Raw genomic sequence first — 23939 nt, forward strand, 5'->3', positions numbered from 1 at the left:
ATTTAAATGAGGCAGGACTGTGCAAAGTCATCAGGCCCACTTTCTCCTCCAGTCATTTGGAGTCCTGTGAAAAAAACATAGGTCAGGATGACTGAGGATGGCCCAGGATGATCGTCTCAGAAAAGATGAGAGCTCTTTCTATGCTAAGGTCTTTCCCAGATCTCATTTTGACTGAGGCAATACCCCTTCAGTAGTTAAAGGCTAGGTAAGACTTGAAGTAAAGATGGCCTAGTTTGCCTTCTCAAAAGAATGGAAATAAAACACTAGGAAATAATTAACCAAGAAAAAGTACTAGAGTTAAGAGGGAGGGGGAAGAGTTCCTGTTACGATGGGATTTTAGTTAGGGCTTAAGAGAACCCAAGCAGTCAATAGTAAGACTGGAGGAGGAAGAACATTCTGAGCATGGGAGTCAGCTAGATAAATTGCCCAGAGCCAGAGATGGAGTGTCTTGTTTGTGGAAAGGCCAGGAGTGTGACTGGATTGAAGAATATAGAGAAAAGAGGGCTAGGTTATAAAGGGCTCTGAATGTCCAACAGCAGATTTTGCATTTGAGCCACTGGAGTCTACTGAGTAAGGGGTGAGGGTGAGGATTGACATAATTGGATCTAGAATCCAGAATGTTCATTTGATGGCTGAATGGAGAATAGATTAAACAGGGAGAAACTTGAGAAAATTTTGTGTGATAGAGAAGATAATTTTCTTTTTAAGTGGGAAAGAATAAGTTCTCTTTGTGACACATTTAGTTTAAGATGTCTACTAGACATCCAGTTTAAGATATCTAAGAGGCAGTTGGAGATGTGAAATTGGAGATCAGCAGAGAGTTTATTTAGGCAGGAGAGGTAGAAAATCATGAACCTAGAGAAGATAATTAAGTCCACAGGAGCTAATTAAATCATCAAATAAAAAAGAGGGAGAAGCAAAAAGGATCCAGGATAGAACCCTGTGGGACAATATGGTTACAAAGCTTGATTTCGATGTGGATCCAACAAAGGATACTGAAAAGGAGTGGTCAGATAGGTAGAAGAAGAACAAGTGTCTACTATTCACAGGCATTCTGCTAAGAGCTAGAGGGGAAAGATTATGCAATAGGAGAAGGTGATCAGTAGTGTCAAAGGCTACAGAGAAAGCGAGCAAGAAGGATGAGGAATGAGAAAGAGCCATTTGATGCAACAATTATGAGATCACTGATGACTTTGGAAAGAGCAGCTTCAGTTGAGTAATAAAGTTAGAAACCAGATTGCAGAGGATTTAGAAAAGAGTGAAAAAAGTGAAAGCACCAATTAAAGACAACTTTCTCAGGCAATATAGCTATGAAGAAGGAGAGATTTAGGATGATAGGAGTGTTAGGACATGGATAGGATAATTTCATGATATAGTAGAAAGAGTTCTGAATCTGAAATCAGAAAATCTAGCTCCTAATTCCTGCTCTAATATTTAACTAATGGTGTAACCACTAATAAGTTCAAAGACCCCTATCAATCTTGGAGTTTTGCCCTTGGGATCCCAAAATAAGTAGGTAATACTCTTGGAGGAAGGGAAGAAACATTTATTCCCCTCAAAGATCATTAATTCCCTCATTTAGGATCTTCTGCAGCTGAATGCCTTGGGTCGCTATCAGGCTCAGGATGCTATGGGAAGGAGTAGAAATCAAGGGACAGGAGTGAAGCAATTTGTCTTTTCTGCCACCATATATAAGGGAAAAGTAATGAAAAAGTGATTCATTGACTCTTCTTTCAGTAGGATTGCACCAGGAGTGTTCTGGTACATGTAACAACCAGATCAGGGAGAGGATGTGTACAGGATACACGTTTAGGTTTAATCTGCATTGTTGATATCTTCTCTATCACTTTATTAAGTTCAGACAACTAAAAGCAACAACAAAAATAGTCCTGAATTGTAGTATTTGCTGATTTCTGACATGTAAATGTTCTTGCTGAAAATTTAACAATATGCTCTCATGAATCAGTAGGAACTAGCTCCAATACACCCATAGTCAGAATGTCTTCTGTGTAGTGACTTTTCCTGAAAACAAATGTGAGTTTTGGAGAATTAGAGTAATGTGATCAGAGCAGTACTTCAGTATAGCTGGCAAATGAATTTTGGCTAGATTGGAGTGGGAGATATGCTGGCCCTTTGTGATCATTCTCTCTTACTAATTGTGCACTTAATAGTACATTTTGGATTTTTTTGCCAATAATAAAGAAAAGTTTGCTGGCTTGCAGTTTATATACTCTATTCTCTTTTGAAAAAGAAAATGGGGCGATATTTACCCTTTCTCAGCACTGAAGCACCCCTCTCATTTTCTAAAAAAAGATTTTCTCAGAAATCACACCCACCAATTATTCCAATCCCTAGTACAATATCCCTTTTCTTTTGCCTACTCTTTCTGCAGAGTGTCAAGGTTCTGGTTATAGGAAAGGAGAGCAAGACAGGAGGAATGGAATAGGAAGTGATTAGATTCAGTTGCAGGAGAAGGATGTTGTAGTCAAAAATCAGAGAGAGATTATGTATTACCCTATTATAGTAGTGGGCTTTCCTTGCTAGAGCCAGCTATTGTCTACTCCCATTGTTCCCCTAGTGATGAGCTAGCTATATTATGATCTAGTTGAATGTCCATGCCAGAGATCCTGAATCCATGCTCGTTCTATCAGAGGTGCAGATTTCCTGAACCTTCTTCTAAAAACTAACCCTACTCAATGAACAGCAATTGTAAACTGTTTGCTGTCAAGAATTACTATGTATGGATGCTAAATGAACTGAACTGCTTATTTCTTGAAGTCCTGGTTTCAAAATAGCATATATACCATTTGGGAAAATCAGGGGTGGGTACAGGAACAATCCCTCAATAAAGTTTTAAAAATTATTTGCTATCTAATGCCTTTGCGGCAAGAATAAAATAACTACATTTAGTTCTGTTTAAATATTCTATCTGATTCTGTGGGGATTGATTTCATTGTGTCAAAATCGCATGACTAGGACTTAATGCAATATAGAGAGTTCAAGTAAAAGGTGGGTTTTTGCAGATGGTTGGAGGCTCAGAGGTGATTTTGATTCAGTAAATCCACTAAAATATATACTCTCTATTTAGTGAGTATACAGGGATACTCAGAAGAGGCAAAACTAGGGGATAAAGTTTATTCATTTTTTATGATTATATATGGTATTTTCTTAGCACTTCTGGTTACAGGGTTAAGTACCTATTATATCCCTGGGATATGGTTAGTACAGGGTGTCCCCAAACTATATAATTTTTTGGCACAACATGATCAGGTTATCGACTAACAATACCACCTGGTGGTTGCAGTTAAGTAAGGTCTAAAGGCCTTGAATTTATTAAGAGTACTTTGTCTTCCCCATATCCCTACTTATCATGAATATCAAAAGTTTATTAGATTTATTTGTTCTGTGCATTCCAGTTTAGTGACTGTTCTTAGTAATAAAGGCAGAAGAAAAATAGAAGTGTTGTAGGTCTGTGTTCTTCTCTGTTATCACTGTCCTATGCCCTGAATATCAGGCCTTGTATATTCTTTTTTCCCCTCAAAATAGTTTTTTAAAAATCCTTTTCTTGTACTTATCATGCCTTAACAGTCTCAACTCATTATGAGCATTAGCACCTCTTATGTTATTTTTATAATGATATGCAATGCATTTGTATTCATCTTGTTATTTCCCCTTCCAGATTTTTCCTTGATCCCTACCCTCCTAGCTGCTAGCATCTTCCCTCCAAATTATTGAATCTATTTTGTAAATAGTTGTATATGTACATAATAATATTAAGAATTTATATATTACCTTTGGGTTTACAAAACACTTTTTGTGTATTATTTGTCCCTCACAACAATCTTATAAGATAGGTATTATAATTATCCTCACTTTACAGATTGGGAAACTGAGGCAGGGAGGTCAAATGATTTAATCAGGCTATCACAGTTAATAAGTGGATGCATCTGTATTCAGATTCATGTCTTCCTGACTCTAAGTCGCACACTCAGTCCATTGTGAACTATCTAGCTGCCTATAAAAATCCAAGTTGACAGGTGGGTTTCCTGGGTCTCCATATCAGTCTTTAGATAACTTTCTCTTTTCCCCCTCTTTGGGTCACTAAAATTTCATTCTTGATCACATCTCATCTCTCTTGGGCTAACATCCCCTGTTGTAAAAATTTTATACCATGAGAACTTATTTATCCTTTCTTTAAAACATTTAAAATTTGCCCTCCTTAAATATGGAGTATGTGTTAAGACTATGTTTGCTTTTTCTCTCTTTATCAAAAATTCCAGAAGGATCACTTCTCAAGTTTTATAACTTTTATTTCCCCAACCTATTTCTATTTGATAAAAACAACAACAACAAAAAATAACCCAGAAATTGTTCATTACTTCCTTCTTTTGCTGAAAGATACTATCATCAACAAGGCAATCCAAAAATGATTTTTTTTTTTAAATGGAGAGAGAGCATAGAAAGATCTTGGGTATGTGCTGATGATAGAATTCTCCCTTCAGGATTACATCATTTCTCTGTGAAAGATCTATTTCCTAACCTATTATTCTATTCCTTCCTTCTATATAGGTGGACTGATGCTGTCTCTATTGATCTTCACTCAAATGCTTTCTACCAGGTTTATTCCCTGGGATTTCCGTTTTTTTTTTGTTTTTTTTTCACATGCATATATCTTAACATATGATGCAACTCTACCTGTCTTGTTCTGTAAAATATAAGGCATAGATATGGAGCCAAGATAGCAGAATAGCAGGAAGAAATATACCTGTACTTAGTCACAACTCCTCATCAGTTCAGAAAATACACCAAACTAGGTATGTTATATTTTGACTGAAAAGTGCATTCTCTGGAATTTTAGCATTTCACTTCTTCTCAGAAAATGAAATTAAAAAGCAGAAGAAATCAGTCAAGAAATGAAGGTCTTAAACCAATTGCTTTTCCTGTATATCAGCATTATTGCTCCTACAATCGGGAAAGAGGTAACAGGAGAAATTCTCTTTTCCCTCTTCCAGACTCTAGTCTGCAAATTTAAAGTAGGGAAAGCAGGCCAATTGAACTCTCAGTGAACCCTATTCTCTGAAATCCTTGAAGTTCTTGTGGAAATCATCTGATCAACTCATCCTAACACTTCAGCATTTCAGGAATCTGTGATTTCAGATTCATGTTCTCTATATTGATGTTAAAGGATTACTGTGACTGAAAATTTTTCACCTTACAATCAACTTGGTGAAGATCCTTTCCAAACTTAGGTTCTAAGTCTGTACTAAGTTCATTCTAAAAAAACAAAAAACAAAAAACAAAACTTGCTAGAGCTTGAACCTCATTCAAAGACCTCTGAGTTACCTCCATACCTCAATCTAGTAAAGTGTTATCATTTCTAATATTTGTGGGAGCAAAGATGATTGTAAGGGGAGGAAGTTTGCTCATTTAACCCTTTAAGCCAAAGTGTATGTGAAAAGTGTATCATGGCATAGAAGTTGTCCCATTTCTTTTCCTCTCCCTAAACATCCAAATTTTATAGCAGCATTATTTTGCAGTGGCAAAGAAATAAATATAGACTAGATAATGCTGTTTGGGGGCTTGTTATACAAATTGTGGCACATAAATACTCTAGAACATTCTTGTGCCAAAAGAAATGACATAAGAACTGATGAAAAGAAAAGTAAGCAGAACTAGGAAAATTAAACAATAGATATAATCACGTAAATGGGAAGAACAACAAAATCAAAATGCCAAGCTATCCACTTAAATACAAACTAAGCTAATTACAAAGAAAAGACATGAGAATGCATCTTTGTCCCTTTTTCACAGAAGGATATAGAACATTGATGACTTGTGAGTTAATTTTAGGAACTTTAAAATTTTTCTTCCCTTTTTTTTTCTTTTAAAAATATTTCTGTATTAGTCATGTTGTGAAAGAAGAAATAAGCTAAAAGACAAAAACCAAATCTTTTTAAAATGGAAATATTATGCTTTGATTTTGCATTCAGACTCCAGCAATTCTTTTTCTGGATGTGAACAGTGGAATTGACTTGGATCATTGTATTACTGAGAAGAGTTATGTCATTTATAGTCGGTTATCATACAATTTTGCTTTTACTATGTAAGATGTTCTCATCCTGCTCACTTCACTTTGCATTAAAGCTGTTCAATTTCAATAGGTTAGATATGAACACCTTTTTTGATTCTCTTTTCACTTCAGAAATGAGTAAACATACATGTGAGTTTAATTTGTTTATTAAGCACATGCTATGTTTTTAGGCATTAAGAATACAAAGTTAAAAAAACAACTCTTGCCCTCTAACTACAGAATTATAAAGTGAGCGTCCCTAAATCTCCCAGAAATTGGAGCAGATCTGTGTCTCTGACATGTTCCAGGGCTCCCACTTCTATACCATCCTCTGTCTGCTAGTAATAAAAACTCTCCTAAGACAATACTTCAATTCACTTTTTATTGACTCTGCGTATTTCCCAAAGCAGATTTTCTAAACTTCCTATGTGTTCAAGTCTTCAAGAAGGGTTTAGACTCGTTGATCTTTAAGGGTTCTTTCTAGTTCTAAGATACTTTCTGAAAATCTGTTCTAAGAAACCTTCTGGTTTTGACATTCTATACACTTCTGACACTTTTCAGTCTCTTTTTTCCCCCTTCCCTTCCAGGTTCTAAGATCTCTTAATTCTTCTGGCATTCCGTATTCTAAGATCCTTCCTGACTCTTCCGATGTGGATATTCTTTTTTCTTCTAAGATCTTTTCCATCTCTGACGTTCTACATTCTAAAACCCTTTCCCCTTCTGACTTGTAGGGTGCTAGACTCGGAATCAGGAAGACCTGAAGCGTGATCTCAGAGGTTTCCAGCCGTGCAATCCCGAGCCAGTCTTTGCTAGTTTCGGTTGAAGCGGAAAGTGGGGTGAACCACTGTAAAGTGGGGTTGATCAGCACCCCGCGCCGAGGGTCGTTGTGAGGATCGGATGAAACCCTATTTGTGAAGTGCCTTTTGTTCCCCCTCCTCGCTACGCCCTCTCCATTTCTAACATTGCATCTCTCCCAAATTTGACATTTTGGTTCTAAAACCCTCGTTTCAGACTTCCTGCGGCCGAAGACTTCTTCAGTTCTGACTCTGGTGCGGGTGCTTCTGAGGGCCCTGCGAGATTCGGGGTCCCTTCCACTTTTGACAGTCCTCACTGTCTGACGTTCCGGGGTCCCTGTCAGGCTGACACGCCGTCCGCCTCTGACATTCTACGTTCTGAGGTCCCTCCTGGCAATCCCCACCTTTTAAATTGTGTTTAACGGAGAAGTCTTTCCTCTTTATACCTGGTAGAGGAGAGCTTTCCCAGGTTTAACCCTCTGCCCAAACTAAACCCGACCCGCCTCCCCTGGGGGGTCTACACTCTCCGCTCCTCCCGAGCTCTTCCTCCCCTCCCCCTAACCACGGTCATTCCCAAATCCTGGAATAGGCGATCCCAATCCGGGATTACAACTGGGGGCGGGGGGCGGAGGGGGAGAACGGGAAGCGGGGGGAGCATCGGGCATGCGCGAGCCGCTCAGCGCATGCCCTGTGAGCCCCCGGCTGGTTCTGGTCTGGAGTCGGAAGCCTGGGAGCCCCTGACCCGGGCGAACGGCAGCGAGTGTGAGTGTGCCCCCGGGCGTGCGGGGAGGCCCCGGCGGAGGGAGCCGGAGCGGGCGGGCGGGGGGCGGGGGCGGGGGGAGCCGCCGGCGGGCGGGCCCTGCTGGGCTCCCTCGGGGGTGGGGGCTGGGGCGGGGGCCGGCGGGAGCCCAGCCTGTGCCGGGAGCCGGGGCCGGGATCGTGCGGGGCGGGGCGGGGGCGCTCTGCCTTCCGCCTTTCTCCCTTGCCCGGGAGGGACGGGCCGAGGGCGGGCGGGCGGAGCGCTGTGTGCCGGAGGACTTGGGTCCCGGAGCCGCCGGACTGGTCTTCCTCCTCCTCCTCCAGCTGAGCGGCGGGGAGCCGGGAGTGCCGGCGGCCGTGTGTGCCAGGGTGAGAGGCGGCGAGAGGGCCGCTCGCGCCGGTCCCGGGAGCCCCGGCAGCCTCCCCCGCCAGCCCCTTCCCCATCCCTTCTCCCCTCCGCCTCCTTCCTCACGTCCCCTCCCCCTTCCTTCCCCCATCCCCTCCACCTCTTCCTCTCCTTCCCCCATCTCCCCATCTCCCCCGTCCCATACCCGTTTCTGCTCTCCTCCCCATCCTCTCCTCCATCTCTCACCTCCCCCACCTCCGTCCCCCTCCATCTCTCCCATCCCTTCTGGCTCCCCGCATTCCTTCTCACCCCTGCTTGTCTCCCTCTCTCCTTTACCCTTTCTCTTTCCCCCCTCTTTCCTTCCTCTTCCCCACCTTTCTTCTCCCCTCTCTCCCTACCTCTTCTCCCTCCTCCCGACGCCCTTTCCAGGGTTCCCCTCCCTAATCTTCCCTCCTTATAACTCCACCTCCCCTTCTTATCTGGCTCCTGTCCCCTTTTTTCTTCCCCTTCCTCCCCTCTCCAGTTCATTAAAGAGAGCCCCCTTTCTCCTCCTCAGGCTCCCTCTTCTCCCCCACCGCTGCCTTGGGGAGGGAGGCGCGGGTCCGACCCGGCGTTCTGTCCCTGAATTGGTTATGTTGATGGAGCTGAGTTTAGGCCCGGGGGATTGGGAGAAGAAAGTGGGGGGTGGGACCTTAGCCACGCCTCTCCCCACCTTCCTTGCCTCCTCGCCAACCCCTCCCCATTCCGTTTCTGGCCTGGAGTTGAGGTGGGGGCTGGGAAAACAATTTTTAAAAAAAGCTTAAAGGGTCGGGGATTGGGGCTGGGGGGGGAGGGGATCAGGTTGGGCTTTTGGAGGCTGAGGTGCTGGTTTTGTGACTGCAACTGTAGAAGGGAGCCGGAGAGCCAGTCTGAGAAGCTTGTGGATTTGAATCCCACAGGATGTGGTAGGACTGGACGGGCCTGTGCTGGAGTTGAATGGTGAGAATGCCTTAGAAACAAAAGGGGAGGGGAGGAGAGAAGGAAAGGGTCATTCCTTTGGGACGTTTGAGATGATTGGTTCCGAGATGAAATTAATTTAAGAAATAAATTCAGATTTATCGTACTGGAAGCTTGGTCAGTTTCTTGGAGGGAAATTGCCACCCCAGGGAGGAGGGAAAAGGGTAGGTTTGCGGTGGAAAGTAAAAGGAGGACTTCGATTGGTTTGGGAGATTGTCTTGAATCATTCGAGGGTCCTCCCTCTGCAATTGCTAATAACCAAATAGGAATGGAAGAGCAAAGTCCTATCACTTCCTCTCACTCCAAACACGTTTGACTATTCTGTTGTGTTTCCCCTGCAATTCTGAGATAATTAGATTTCTTTCTACATAACTTTTTTCTTTTTTCAGTTCACAACCTGACTGTAATTTTGTGTGGAAAAGCAATTTTAGCCGTTTCTGTTTTGGTTCCATTGGTAATTTTCCTTTACTTTTTTCCTCACAGGAATTAATTTTAAATTTATTTATTTATTTTGGCTTACCACAAGAGTTTTGAACTTGGGATCTATCAATTTGTTTTAAAAATATTTTGACAACTATATTTCAGTATAATTGATTTCTTTTGTAATCTTAATGTATTTTATTTTATTTTTTTCATTTAGAATCATTCTGAGAAAGTTTTCCATAGATTTAGTCAGAGTACTAAAAGAGTCCATGATATGCACAACCCATTGGGAATCCCTGAGTTGACACGAATTAATTACAGGTTTTTCTAACTATAGACACCAACAAAAGTATATGTTGTGGGACGTTTCTGCAAGCTTCTTGCATAGTCAGCCTGCAGCTGACTTTTTGACTGTCTGACCAAGACAGTAGTTGTCTAGTAAGTATGTGCTATGGTTAAAATCAACGTAGGCATTTGGGGATTTGTATTTGAGATTCACCATCAATGGAAATTCACCTCAGAATACAGATATTTGCATAATATGTAAGATAAACTGGACCTTTCTTTCTAAATCTGTTTCAGAACCTAATCCTACACAGTCTATTTTTAAAGCACCTACTGTTAATTTCTTTTATAATACCACAAAGTTAGATGTTTTGATAGATCATCATCTCTTTAAGAATGTAAAAAAGTAAAGGAAAAATAAATGAAAATAAGCTTTTTTTCCTAGTCCAGTTTTTTGAAGGTCATTGGAATTTTATTTTACCTATTTTTCCCATTGGACTCATTTAAAACTTTTTACTAATCATAAGCCATCTATTAAGTCTGTTATTCAAGTACATTGCACTTTTTAGAGAAATAAAATGTAATGAGTAGTGTTTTCACAATTCACAATTCAGACATGTTTCAAAATGATCTTCATTAGTGAAATGTTTTATATCCATGAACATAATTTTGCTCTTTTTAAAATAAGGGCTTGTATTTTTGGAGTAATGCAGCTGAGTAACATTATTTTAAGCAGTAGGTAATTGCCTATTTTGAATTTGTATATTAAATACTGTGTAAGATTCTAAATCTAGAGAATTTGTTTTTTCTGATATTTCTACCTTTTAGGAGATATATTATCATCAACTATTATAACAAATTTTTTACAGTTGTAAATGGTATGGTCAAGTCCTCAAAAGAGCTTACAAGTAAAAGGGCTGTACATGAATGGCTTTTGTATAATGAGTGTCTAAAGGCATCAAGGCCATATCTAAAAGCTGGCCTAATAGTGCTTTAAGACATGCAGGTGTTTTACATAAGTTTCAATTGTGGTAACTGCATAAATCATTTCAGACAGATAATTTTGTTTGAGGATAATGGAGAAGAATTCTCTTTCTTTCAGATAGTAGGATTTAAGGGTCCTTGGAGATAAATTATTCCATGTTTTAGTGAGTAATATATTATAAATCAAGAGTGGGAAAACATTGAAAATGGTGATGATGTATAGGCAAAGCAGAAAACGTGGAGTTATTTTAACATATAGATCATTAAAAGGTTTTTTGACAAGGCAATATAACAACTTAGTTTATAGACAGTATAGTTTTTATATGCAGTGGTGTTCCTGCGAATTAACCTTAACATTTGAATATTTGAAGAAAGATGTTACAGGTTAACTATGTTGCAAAGTGGCTAGTTGAAAAATTAACTTTTTAAAGTTGTAAGAAAGTTGCATTCTGTAGTTTAATTGCTTTTTGAGTACTATGTAGTTTGTATATAATTACATAGATACCTGTTTCTACCAGTGTCTTGCTGAAGTCTTGAAGTAATTTTTTTTTTTTAATATGGTGAAGAACCATCATTTTCTCTTTGACTCCTATCTTTTATAACTAGGGTTGATTAGAGGAGGGCATTCTTGCTTTAACATCTTTGATGATTGTTAAATGACTTTTTTAAGACTATTAAATGCCTATGTCATCTAAAGATAAAAAAAGCAGTATTTATTAAAAGTTAGAAAAGAATTAATCATTCAGAAGTATATTTGCTTAAAAATTAAGAGCAAAAGTTGACATACGTTTTATAATGTAGGGATTGTTTTATTCATTGTATTTGAATATCCAGTAATTTCTGGAACATACACACATTGTCTATGTGATTTTTTTTTTTTTAATTTTTTTATTTTGTGTGCTAATCTACCACTAAAAGTAAACATTTTAAGTTTAGAAAAGTGCTAAGTTATATCTTCTTTGTCTCAAACTCCAATAAATGTTAAAATAAGTTCCATTATTTTAGGTTGTATATGTACAGTATTTATTAATAAATTAATGAAAGGTAAAGATTTATTCTATATTTGAATACTTCAAAAATGATTAATTGTTTTTTTAGGGTTTTTTTTATCCCACTTTCTATAGATCACGTGTTTATCAAAAGACTAAAAATAATAATAAAACTTTTGAGAAGTGAATGTCTTTTAATGAAGTCCTCTGAAAAGACATTCATTTAGAAAAGTGAATGTCTGTTAGTTTATGAGGATATTGTTAACTAACCTTACAAGTTTCAAAGCCCTGGAGCACTTATGGTTTTATAATTCTCTAAGGGTGTATAATCTGGCATCATATTTTCATAGTTTGCTTGAGATGATGAAGTGAATATTCAATTTACTCTGCCTTTTATTAGGGGTGTATGTAAATCATTTAGCCTCTCTCAACTTGTTTCCTTCATCTATGAGGGTGGGGGTTAATCATTTATTTAATAATTGTTTTTCAGGTTTACAAACCAATGCTCAACAACTCTTGAGATAGGTAGTATCAGTATTATTCTTGTCTTATAGATGACATAGGGTTTTTCACAAAAGTAAAATGTCAACCCCTATTCAAACAGCTAGTTTTAACCACATTCAGAAAACTAACAAGTGCCATTTGGGATTCAGTTCAGGTGTTTGAGTACCTTTTAGTAAGGTCAGTGTTAAGTACTAAGGGTACAAGTTCAAAACCCCAAATTTTTTTGTCTCTCAAGTTCAATTTATCTTCTCTCCCATCACTATCCACTTTATAGGGTTATTACAAACTGTAAAATACTCTATAAATGTGACCTGTAAGGATTTTGTTTGTCATTGTTGTTTATTAAGCAATAATCACATTTTTAAATGTGCTTTTTAAAAAATACAAATTTCTCATTTTGTGTGAACTTAAATATCACACGTGAATGTTTTAGTATGCAAACAACAGTAAAGATGACTTTGTGAAACCGAATTTTTATTATATATATAGTTATTTTTTAAAAAAAATCAAAACTATAACAAGTGTAACTTGGCAATAATAAAATTATTCTCCTCATTTTCTCTGTGTTCTTTTTTTGGACTTTGCTCTTTTCTGTGTATTTTAAAGAAATGTTTCAGTCATGCTCTTTTTAAAAAATATCACTGTCATTACTTATTGATTTAAATTTTTAATACCCTAACACCATTTAAAAGAACAACCATTTTTGTGGTGCTGTTTTAGTTGCAGAATAGTGCCAGCTCACATTTGACATTGCTTGAAAAATATTGCTGCAATAATATTCAGATAAGGTTTGTTTTGAAGTAATAGGGTAAAGTAGTTCAGTAAGATATGTGAATTTTTTAAATTTGAAGAAAATATAATTGCACTTAGCACAGTATATGATGCTTAATAAGTGTTTATTGTTTAATATGTTTCTTAGTACTATTAAATCCTAACGTCACAGGAAATCCATTTTCTTGAAGTAGCATCTTTGAATTTTTAAAAATAATTTTAGAATAAAGTATAAAGTATGCTAAAATCATTCATACGGGTGATGATGGTATAGGTAAGCTCTTATTGACAAAAAAATTGAATAGAGGTTCAAAAGTCCAAAATTGTGATTTGAACTTAAATTCTCAGAATTATAGGCTGAGGAAAATTGAGTAGAGATTGCAGATTTAAACTGATGCCCTAAGCATCCTAAATCTATTTTTCAGCAAGAAAAGACTCAATTTTTTGAAACCCTGGTTTGAATTTTAAACTAGCAGTTTGAATTTGAAATTGTTTGTAGCTAGATTTGTGGTTTTCAGCAGACAGGCAAAGATTTTGTTATTGAAACCATTCCTATTCTCTAGTGGTTTAAATCCTCTAGTGCTCTCTTTTAAATGTTGAAAAATTAGCTAAATTTGCACACTAAAATCAGGTAAATTGTATAGTCTACCAGAGTAGCTAATGAGGCAGCACTTTCTATTGATTATCTTCATAGCTTTGAATCACTAGCTCAAGCCTGTGAAATGTACTCTTCCCTTTGACCGGTTTTCCAGAAACAAAAACTTAAGTGGTGAGAGATTGATTCCATGCTTACACAACTTCTAAGGGTTGTTATGGCTCATTTTCAGAGAGATAGGTTTATATGTTTTAGGGTTTGGTCATCCCAGGGGAGCAAGGGAAAATGAGATCCTTGTATTAACTTGGATGGAATGAATTCTGATTTGCCATGGGCTATAGAATACTAATTAATGGGTGATCTAAAAACTTTTACATCTGGAATGTTTACTATAGTCTTGGAAACCCAGTGCCTAATATTTCAAACTAATTCATTTCTGAACCATGGGACCATCAGAACAGAACAGAGAACTGAGTTGATTTCTTGTTGTCTCTTTATCACTGTTTGGGGAAAATCTTACAAATGACCCGAAGTGGTTTGTACTCCAAACAATATTTGACATTTGATACCTACTTCTTCTTTTAAAAAGTCTAGTGGCTCTTGGATTATTCCTGGTATCCTCATGACGAATCCACTTATTACCACTTACCAAAATTTCCCTTTTACTCTCCTCTTCTAATCTTAGTGTTATTGGGAATTTATTTGAAATCTAACAACTTTTAAAAAAGTGTTTATTGAGCATCTATTATGTGGTTACTTTGTGGGAAGATTGTATGGCTTCTGTTCCATGTGACTATAGGGTCAGAGGGTTTATAGGTTGACAGATAACTATGCACTGTTAACTTTAATTCAGTGTAACAGGTAGTATTTATCCATCAAATTGAAGCAACTATTTAAGGGGGTACAAGTGATTGTGAGGTGGGATGGTATGGTTAATAGATTTGCTTTTTAATTCCACATTTGCTACTTTCCCTGTGATGAAGACAGACAAATCACTTATCTGGGCCTGTGTTCTCATTCAATTCAAATTCTTTCAATATCCTAATGATCCCTAAGATCTTACTCTCTGATACTCTGTGATCTTATGATTCATGGAAGAATATTCAGACTCAGGGAATATGGGTTGAAAAACTGAAAAAGAAACTTGTCCACTATTAATTTTGAATTTGTTTATCCATAGTCAGTAAGGTATTTATTAATTGCTCTATGTGCCAGACAGTGTGCTAAGTTCTAGGGATCCAAAGAAAGGCAAAAGCCAGCAAGCCCCTGTTTTCAAGGAACTCCCAGTTTAGTGAGATAGTAATATAGAATATATAAAATATGTATTATATATATAAAGGATGCATACATATCTATACTATATAAATTGGGATACTTCTAGAGAGAAGGCATTAACATTAAGGAAGACTTGGAAAGGTTTCCTGCAGAAGGTGAGACTTTGGCTGAAATTTGAAGGAAGACAGGAAAGTCAGGAGGCGTAGGGAGGTGGGCAGCAAAAATATCTAAGCCAAGATATGGAATTTTGTAAAAAAATAAACAACAAGAAATCTAGTGTTACTGGATTGCAGAATGCATGGAGGGGAATAAATTATGACTGGAAAGAAAGGAGTCAAGGAATAAATAAAGAATTTTAAATATGATTTTATGTTTGATCCTTCAGGTAATAGGGAGCTACTGGAGTTATTGAATAAGGGTGTGACATAGTAAGATATGCACTTAAGAAAATCATTTTAATGGCTTAATAGAGGATGAGTAGAATGGGGAGGGATGTGAAAGGACAACCCACAGAAAACTGTTGTTATAGTCTGGGTGATGAGGGCCTGCAGGAAGATGGTAGCAGTGTCAGAGGACAGACTAGAGTGCTATGAAGGTAGAAACTAAGTAATCAATGAAAAAACAAAACACCATAACAGGTTAATGATCTTCTTGGGAAGAAAAACTAAAGTAAATGACCTTGAATTTTATGGGTTTGTGATTTTATCATTGTGTTACTTCATCTCTATCAATTTTGATTGCAAACATTTTACAAAGTAAAATGAATTGCCTTGGCCAACCTGGCAAGCTTATAGTCAAAGTGAAGTCAAAGGTAATAAAGTCAAAAGCACATATTTACATGTAGATAAGTGAATAATAATTGGTGGCAATAAGATAAAATTAGAAGTGATTTTAATCTGAATACCAGAGCTAGTTGATGAGATCTGTTGCATTATAGAAATAGTTCTCAAAACTTTCTTCTTGAGGTTGAGAAGAAATAGAATTATTTTTCCTTATTCCTTTGTCTTTGTCAGCTATTCAAGACTTAAAAATAATTTTTATTAGTAATTTTTTTTAGATTGAAGCAATTTCTGGATATTTGGATATTAACTTTCCATCTCTATATGTCTTTCCTGTAAAAAAGAAAAAGAAAAGCCAGTTAATCATAACCACCTAATATAATTAATTATCAAGTTGTCTTATGTTATATACCAGTGGTGTTAAACTCCTCTAGAAATCTGTGGTTACATATTGGCTTAGAAAACCACAAATGAGCATTATTTATGTTGAAGTTTAATTTTATTTTCTTAAATATTTCGCAATGACATTTTAATCTGGTTCAGCCTGCAAATTGGTTTTCTTTAGTATACACACATAGGATTCTGTATCCATCATGGTTCACCTCTTTACTGAAAAGGGGAAGTACATTCGTTTCTTTTGTCTCTGTGACTAATTGATTAGTGAATAAGCATTTGTAAATCACCTATCCTATGTCAAGTACCATGTTAAAGACTTTTAAATAGTCCCCTCTCTCAGGGAGCTTATATTTTAATGGTCAAGATTAGTCTTTAACAATTTTTTTTTATGTTATAGTAGTCATTCTTTATGTTCTAATTCTGTTTTACTCTCCATTAGTTTACAAAATCTTTCCATATTTCTTTGCTTCTTCATATTCCTTGTTTCTTATGTCATTTATGTTATCAGTTTGTTGAATAGTTTTTTAATTTCTAGTTTTTTGCTGTCACAAAAAGTATTGCTGTGAATACTTTGGCATACTTGTATACCATGTGCGTGTGTGTGCATGTGTATATACACACACATTCATACATACATATATATGTGTGTATGTATATGGAAATTTTCTATATGTATATCTACACACACACACACACACTCACACACACACACACACACACACACACACACACACACACACACACACATATATATATATATATATACACACACACATACATTATATATAGAAAGAGACAGGAAAACAGACTGTCTTTTGCCTCCTTAGGATATATGCCCATCTTTGGATCAAAGTTTATGAATTGTTAACTGATTTTTCTCACTATTTCAAATTCTAACTACACATTTTTAAGAGGGAAACAAAAAGGTTGCAGAATGAAGGTAAGAAATGTTAGCTCTTTCAATGCATTATCATCTCTGTTCCACACTGATTATTCCCCAATCTTAAATATCCTTCCACAAAAATAAATAAATAAATACATTTGGAAAGGTAGTCTGTTTTACATCTTTGAACATGCTTTATTGGTAAGCCAATTGAATATTTACCTCAAATAGCAAGACAACTAAATATTATGGCTTTCTTAGGAATTCCCATTGCCATCTTTTCATTATACTCCTATCATTCTTCTAGCACATATCATGGCAATAGCACATTTAGAATCTGAACATAGTCTTACCTCTAGAAAGCAGCAATAACCTGTACTCATCACAGAAATATTAACTGCTCTGTCATGCTACAATTCTTCTGTAGTTTAGGAAACACAGAGATAGAATACTATTCAAAAGAATGAAAACTCAGTTTGCTATACTGCATGTAATTATATCTGAGTTGAATAATATGTTCCAAAATAAACTAGGTATTTTGAAGTTAACAATTTTAAAAAGTATGGTCCAAGAGATATCTTATGTAAAGAAATGAATAAAAAAATCCTTCAGTGGGAAACCTGGCAAATTTAGCCTCGTGAATAAAAGAAATAGATTCTAAAATTTTAACAAATTGGAAATTATTAACACTCATCTCTTATTTATTCTTGCACATATGAAGGTAAAATTACAGTTTGAAAGGGATGTAGATAAATGTACACATAAATAGATCTTTCTCTAAACACATAGAAAAGAGGGCCTTTTTAATGAAAGGATGAAAGTGAAGCCTTAAGCAACACTTTGTTCTAGATCACACTTAAAATGGTCTGAAATGAGGGGAAAAAAATAGAAGTATTGTCTCTTCTAGAAACAAAAATTTCAGAAGTAAATTGAAATAATATTATAGTAAAAAAAAAAAAAGTGACTCAGAAACATTGGGATCACATTTTTCTTCCTAGAGTACAGTTTTGGATTTTTTTTTTTTTTTTAACCTGCGGTCCATGAATACTTTTCAAAAAATGTTATAACTTTATTAGTTTTCTTTGTAGTTATATAAAGAAATACATAGATTTTACTAGATTGTCACAGGGATCCATGACAAAAATAATTAAGAAAACTCATTCTGAAATCTAGATTAATTTCCATTGCTTCTTCATCAACAGATTGAAACTTCTTTTCTGTAAGAATAAGCTATATAGTAACAATTGTTGATTTTTTTTGTTGTTGTTGTTGCTTTATATTTTATTGTCATGATAATAAGGACTCAGTAAAACATGCAGTCTCTTTTACTCTAAAAATTTAAATGGACACATAAATGAGAGCTTTAGGTTTTCTGATGTGTTGGTGACTAAGTTAATGGTTTAAATACTTGTGTGAATATTAATTAAGTCAATTTATAAAAGTACTGATTTTACTTTAAAAGGTTAAGGAAAATAAGAGAATATGAAGATCCACAATAGGGAGAAGTGACTTTCATAGGTCATTCAAAGGGTCACTGGTGATGCTGGGAATACAAGAGTCCTGAAAACCATCCTTATTCTATGTCCTAGACAGTGTTCTCTCCACATTCTCAGTGGGCAGTTTCTGTTGAGTCTGCATGAGTCAAATTAAAATGTAGTTTGCTTTGATGTACTATATTGATTTTTGCAATTCTGATAGCAATAAAAATCTGTTTCTGTTAGTGTGCTTAGTTTTTATGATTATGAAAAGTAAACTCAGGCTACTTGCCTGAATAAAATAATTTTTTAAATGAAATAAAATATGAAAAGAAAAAATGGTGATTTCACAGAGATGTTATATATGTCATGAGATATGGGCTAAACTGTTTTGAGAACCTTAAAACACTGGATAAATGTTAGCTATTATTTAATTTGTGCTTTGGTTGTCTTAAGCCCTTTTTGATGTACATTTGCTTAAATATTAATATGTATTAATTACAAAATTCTACAATAAATATAAAAGGATTATATTTTCATCCATGTTTTGCTTCACTCTAAAGACTGAGATTTTTAAAATATACTACTTAAAATATAACAGTGTTTGCTTTTTGTTCTCTAAATAAGCAAAAAAAACCAGTAACTACCTCAACTGTCAGTTCCTTTTAGCTCAGCTGACAAGATAGGGGTCCATGCTGTGACTGCAGCTGCTATCTATCCAGTGGCATTTGTTAATTAAGCTGTTTAACATTGTTTTGCTTTCTCAAGTCTTGGCTCCTTTAAAAAGAAACAAAATCATAGGTTTGTAGCTTGTTAGAAAGTGTTTATTTTGGTTGTCCAGTTTTGTAAATAATTAAAAAAAAACATTTCTTGCTTTGAAAATAAGATATAACTAAACTTGTTTATTAGAAACTCTTAGGCAACTTATTAATTGAAGAAATTCTAGGTGGTTTAAAAAGTAATGTATAAAATATAGATTGAGTTCAAAAGCATTTCTTTTATAGTGTGCAGTTATGACCTCAGTTTAGTTTTCACCATTTATTAAATAACTCACATATTAATGTTTATGAAATTTTTCTTAATGCCTCAAATTGTTTAGTGTTTCTCCAAGTCTATGCTTTAGTCATCTATAGCACGCTTCAAATTAGATATCTCACTAATAACCCCTTCACAATTTCCCTTTACTTTTGATGACAGTATTAATTAACTTCATAGATTCAGGACATTTACTTTTCATTTCCAGTCTGTTAACAAATCCTACTTAATATTTTTATATCATCTTTTTCTTTTCATTTCACAGATATTATTTTATTGCTCACATTTGAATTAATAACTCACACATAGGATTTATAAAGCACTTTCCCCACAAATTAAGTAGTACAAATATTATTAGAATTGTTATTTCCCTTTTATAAATGAAGGCATTAGTCACATAGTCAGGAAATGTCTCATCTGGGAATTGAACTTAGGTCTTCTGAGTCCAGTATTTGTTATTTTACACCAAAGCTGCCTCTTGAGTTAACGAAACAATATCTACCCTTATCTCAGAACTTCTTTTTTCTCAATTTATCCTATAGGCAGCTGTTGAAAGGAGGATTATCCCTTAGGTTCACCAAAAAGCAACTGGATAGCATAGTGGATAGAGTTCTGGGCCTGGAGTCAGAAAGACATCTTCTTGAATTCAAATCTGGCTTCAGATATTTAGTAGTTGTGTGACAACCCTGGCAACTCACTTAACACTGTTTGTCTGTTTCCTCATCTATAAAAGGAACTGTAGATGGAAATGGCAAACTAGTGAAATGACTGAAGAACAAAATGGGTGGCATTTGCTTTATGTCATATAAAGAAGAGAAGAAAAGGAAATGAATTGTGTGAAGAAGAAAGGAGATGTAGTCGTACTAAAACAACAAACTGGGCTTAATACTTGGGTTCAGGTGCTGGCACTAGAGCATTTATCAACTCTGTGACTTTGTGCTAAGATCATAGGAGCTAAAACTGGAATCAGGTTCAGAGCAAGAAAGGAATTTGAGGGTACAATCCCATCATTTATAGATGAGGAAACGGGCCCAGAAAAGTTTGAATGACTTATAGTAATACAAAATGGTAAGCTTCAGTGACAGGATTTCTACCCTAGTTCTCTTGACTTCTGAGCCATGTTTTTCCCACTTGTACCTCGTATTCATGTGTATCATAAACTGATTTTGTCTCATTCAATGGTTTTCTACTTTGTTTCCAGTTTTGTACTGCTATAAAAAGTATTGCCATAAATATTTTGTTATATATGGGAACTTTTCCTTTGTCTGAGGTCTCTTTGGGGTATCATACTTAATAGTGGTATCTTTTGAACATTTTTTTTTTTTTTCCTAGCATAGTTCCAAATTGTTGTCCAGAACACTTTGATTAATTCACAGTAGGTCTTTCCGTAGTCCCTCTGGTGCTGATTATTTAAAGGCTCTTTTCCACCACACAGTTCCTTGTGCATGTATTAAGATCATACAAGATTTATTGATAAATACAACCATAGAAATAACTTCATTTGGTGACATTTTGATAATTAACATGGAGGGAGGTTTACAGCAAAGGAGATTTATACTACTGTATGGGATTGCCTGTGTAAGTCCAAATAGAATTCTCTGTCCTGGAAATATCTGCTACATTCTCTTTTTTACAGGTCGTATATTACTTGTATCCATTCCTAGAACTTAGTTCTTCCAAGTCCAGTATTTTTTCTTTTATACTAGGGGCTGTATAAACCCAATACAATTATTTGCTAAGGTAACTATAAAAGAAATGCTTTTGAAACTCAATCTATATTTTATACATTACTTTTTAAACCTCCTTTCTTGCTCTGAACCTGATGATGAGCTGAAAGCTAGGTACAGCATCCTTCTACTGCTTGAGCTCTAAGTTAATTTTGTCTGGCCCACAAATGATGTTATAGATATCCAAATGGCCCTTGGCAGAAAAAAAAAAAAAAAGTTCCCTATCCCTGTTTTATTACCAAAGTTTTATTATCGAAGTCTTTTGAGTAAATGAATAGTATCTTCCTTATCTCAGAATGCCTCTTTTTCAGTTTATCCTGTATGAAGCTGTTGAAAGAAGGATTATCTTTTTAGGTTCACTGAACCACAGGGTTTTCTTGGTAAGAGCTAGGATTACTCAGAAGAAAGTACCATAAGAACTCTATGTAGTATAAATTAAATGGTTGAAAAATGATTATTGAGATTGACATGCATATATATGGTTCCCTGAGCTTGTAATCAGTGTTTATATCTAAAATGCACTGAACAAATGGACAATGATCCAAAATTGAAGAGAAAGACTGGATTACATTTGAGACCCCTCCCCACCCTACTCCCAGTATTTCAATAATACCAAGCTTCTAAATGGTTCAGTACCTCATCTAACACAGATATTCTTGTGAAGCTCTATTCACCATCATTAGTTAATATGATACAAGATGAAGTGGTGATGCTTAACTGAGGGAAGGTGTCCCAGAAAAGGAGGTAAGATTTTAAACTAAGATAAGGAGGGAGAGTCTTCCAGCCTTGGAGGACAGCAGCTAGTGAAAATGCACAGAATCCAGAAATTGAATGTCTTGTAAAACAAGAGGCCAATGTCACTGGATTAAAGAATGTTTAGACAAGATTAAGATATTAGAAGACTAGAATGATAGAAAGGGTCCAAGTGAATGAAAGATCTTAAAAGCCAGAAGATTTTTTATCTGAAATTTGAAGTAAGAGAGCCACCTGATTTTATTGAGTTGGGTTGTGACGTGGTTTAGGAAGAACAATTGAGTGGAGAAAGAATTAAATTGAGGAGATATGAAGCAGGGAGAACAACCAGATGGCTAGTATGGTATAATTTAGATAGGAGTTAAATAGGGGCCAAACTTGGGTGTTGACAGTGTTGGAGGAGGGAAGAGAGCATTTGCAAGAAATGTTACAAAGATAGGATGACCAGATTTGGCAGCAGATCAGATATGAGGGTTGGGGAAGGAAAGAGAATGAGGAGTTGAACAGGGTTTAAAGCTTGGGTGACTTGGGAGGGTGATGCTGCTCTTGATGGTAATAGGAAAGTTTGGAAGAGGGGAGAGTTTGGAGGAAAAGATAAGTTCAATTTTTGTCATGCAGAATTTAAAGATATATAAAAGACATCCAGTTTTAGAGCCCCAGTAGCTGTTGGAAATGAAAGGCTAGAATGAGGTTTAGGAACGATATTAGAATCAGATCACCACATACAGATCACCTGTATTTGAATCTGTGGAAACTGTTGAGATCATCAAGTAAAATGGCATAGAGAGAAGAGGCTCCAGGACAGAACCTGGGCTGGAGTGGAGAGGTAGGGCATCAAACATGCTTAGGGACTGTGACCTGCACGAAGATCTAGCAAAGGAGACCAAGCTGGAGTGGTTAAATAAGGAGGAGCACAACCAGAAAGAGTAGTGTCACAGAAACTTATGGAGAAGAGGGTGATTCAGTCTGTTGTAAGATTTTATGAAAAGCTTACTGGGTGCCAACCCCTGTGCTAAGCACTGGAGAAACAAAAGGAGGCACAAAAAAGTCCCCGCACTTGAGGAGCTCACAACTAGTGGTTTTGCTTGACAGTGTCAAAGACTGTAAGGGTCAAGAAAAAATGAGAATTGAGAAAAGGCAATTAGATCTTTGATAACTTTGGGGAGAACAGTCTCAGGTGAATATTAAGGTCAAAAACCACATCACCGAGAGAATTCAGGAAAAGAAGTAGAGGCAATTATTGTAGATAACCTTAAGTATAGCTACAAAAGGGATGTGAGATACAGGATAATATCTAGTAGGAATGGATAGGTAAGGGTTTTTGAAACATGAAATAGAGGGGATATTGTAGATTGAAAATTAGTGAGGAGATAAAGAAGCATACATATTTTATCTTAGAGGGTATAGGAAGTCACTATATAGTTAGTTGACATGTTAAAATTTTTTTGGCAGCGATATATAAAATGAACTGGAATGGAAAAGATATTTGAGGCAAGAGACAAATTACAAGGCCTTTGAAATAATTTACTTGAGAATTTGGGATACCTTTAAAATAATCTAGGTGAGAGGTAATGAAGCATCTGAAAATTTAAACTTCTGTGGTACCCAAAGAATAATGTAGAGGTGCACGATGGATACAAGTAGTGATAGAGCATACTTGCAATGATGCAAGAAGAAATGATCACCATTGGGGTAAATTATAGAATAAAATGTTAAGTATAGCTTTATGGGGTTTTTTGATGATTCTGTGGCTAATTAATTATTCATTGATGAATAGTATATATGCCCCTGATTTTTTTCCCTACTTCCTGCTTGTTAGCTGTTTCCCTAGAAAAAAAGCATCTAATCTTTCAGCCCAAATCCTGCCTTCCTTTCTTGCTCATTAGTGGCTTTTTTTAGTATATGAGAAGGAAAAATAGCTTGTAAAAACCCCTCTTAGCAGTAATTAAGTTTTAAAAAGAAGTTATTAAGAGTTTGGGGGGGTTGCTTTGAATGTACTTTCTCTTATTTTATCACTTTCTCTAGAAAATTGGTAGGATAGGAAAAAAGGATTAAGAAAATAATTAGTAAAGCAACTTCATATCTTTTCCTCTTAATTTT

At 36.1% G+C, this 23939-nt stretch overlaps 1 protein-coding gene across 8 annotated transcripts in view; it reads left to right on the forward strand.

Annotated features, from left to right (window-relative positions):
* Window positions 1–7532: 7532 nt before the first annotated feature.
* PTK2 (protein tyrosine kinase 2) overlaps window positions 7533–23939 on the forward strand; it is a 380904-nt gene continuing 364497 nt past the window's right edge. For 5 of the 8 annotated variants that reach the window (XM_074264715.1, XM_074264671.1, XM_074264680.1 and 2 more), the window contains exon 1: window positions 7533–7626. In XM_074264715.1, the coding sequence (XP_074120816.1) occupies window positions 7548–7626 (79 nt within the window). In that variant the 5' untranslated portion in view covers window positions 7533–7547. Of the gene's footprint in view, window positions 7627–7844; window positions 7993–8844; window positions 8948–23939 lie in introns of those variants that run through there. The other 3 variants (XM_074264693.1, XM_074264684.1, XM_074264688.1) reach the window with 3 other exon arrangements.

The sequence above is a fragment of the Sminthopsis crassicaudata genome, chromosome 1 (genome assembly GCF_048593235.1).
Source record: "Sminthopsis crassicaudata isolate SCR6 chromosome 1, ASM4859323v1, whole genome shotgun sequence".
NCBI classification, from domain to species: domain Eukaryota; kingdom Metazoa; phylum Chordata; class Mammalia; order Dasyuromorphia; family Dasyuridae; genus Sminthopsis; species Sminthopsis crassicaudata.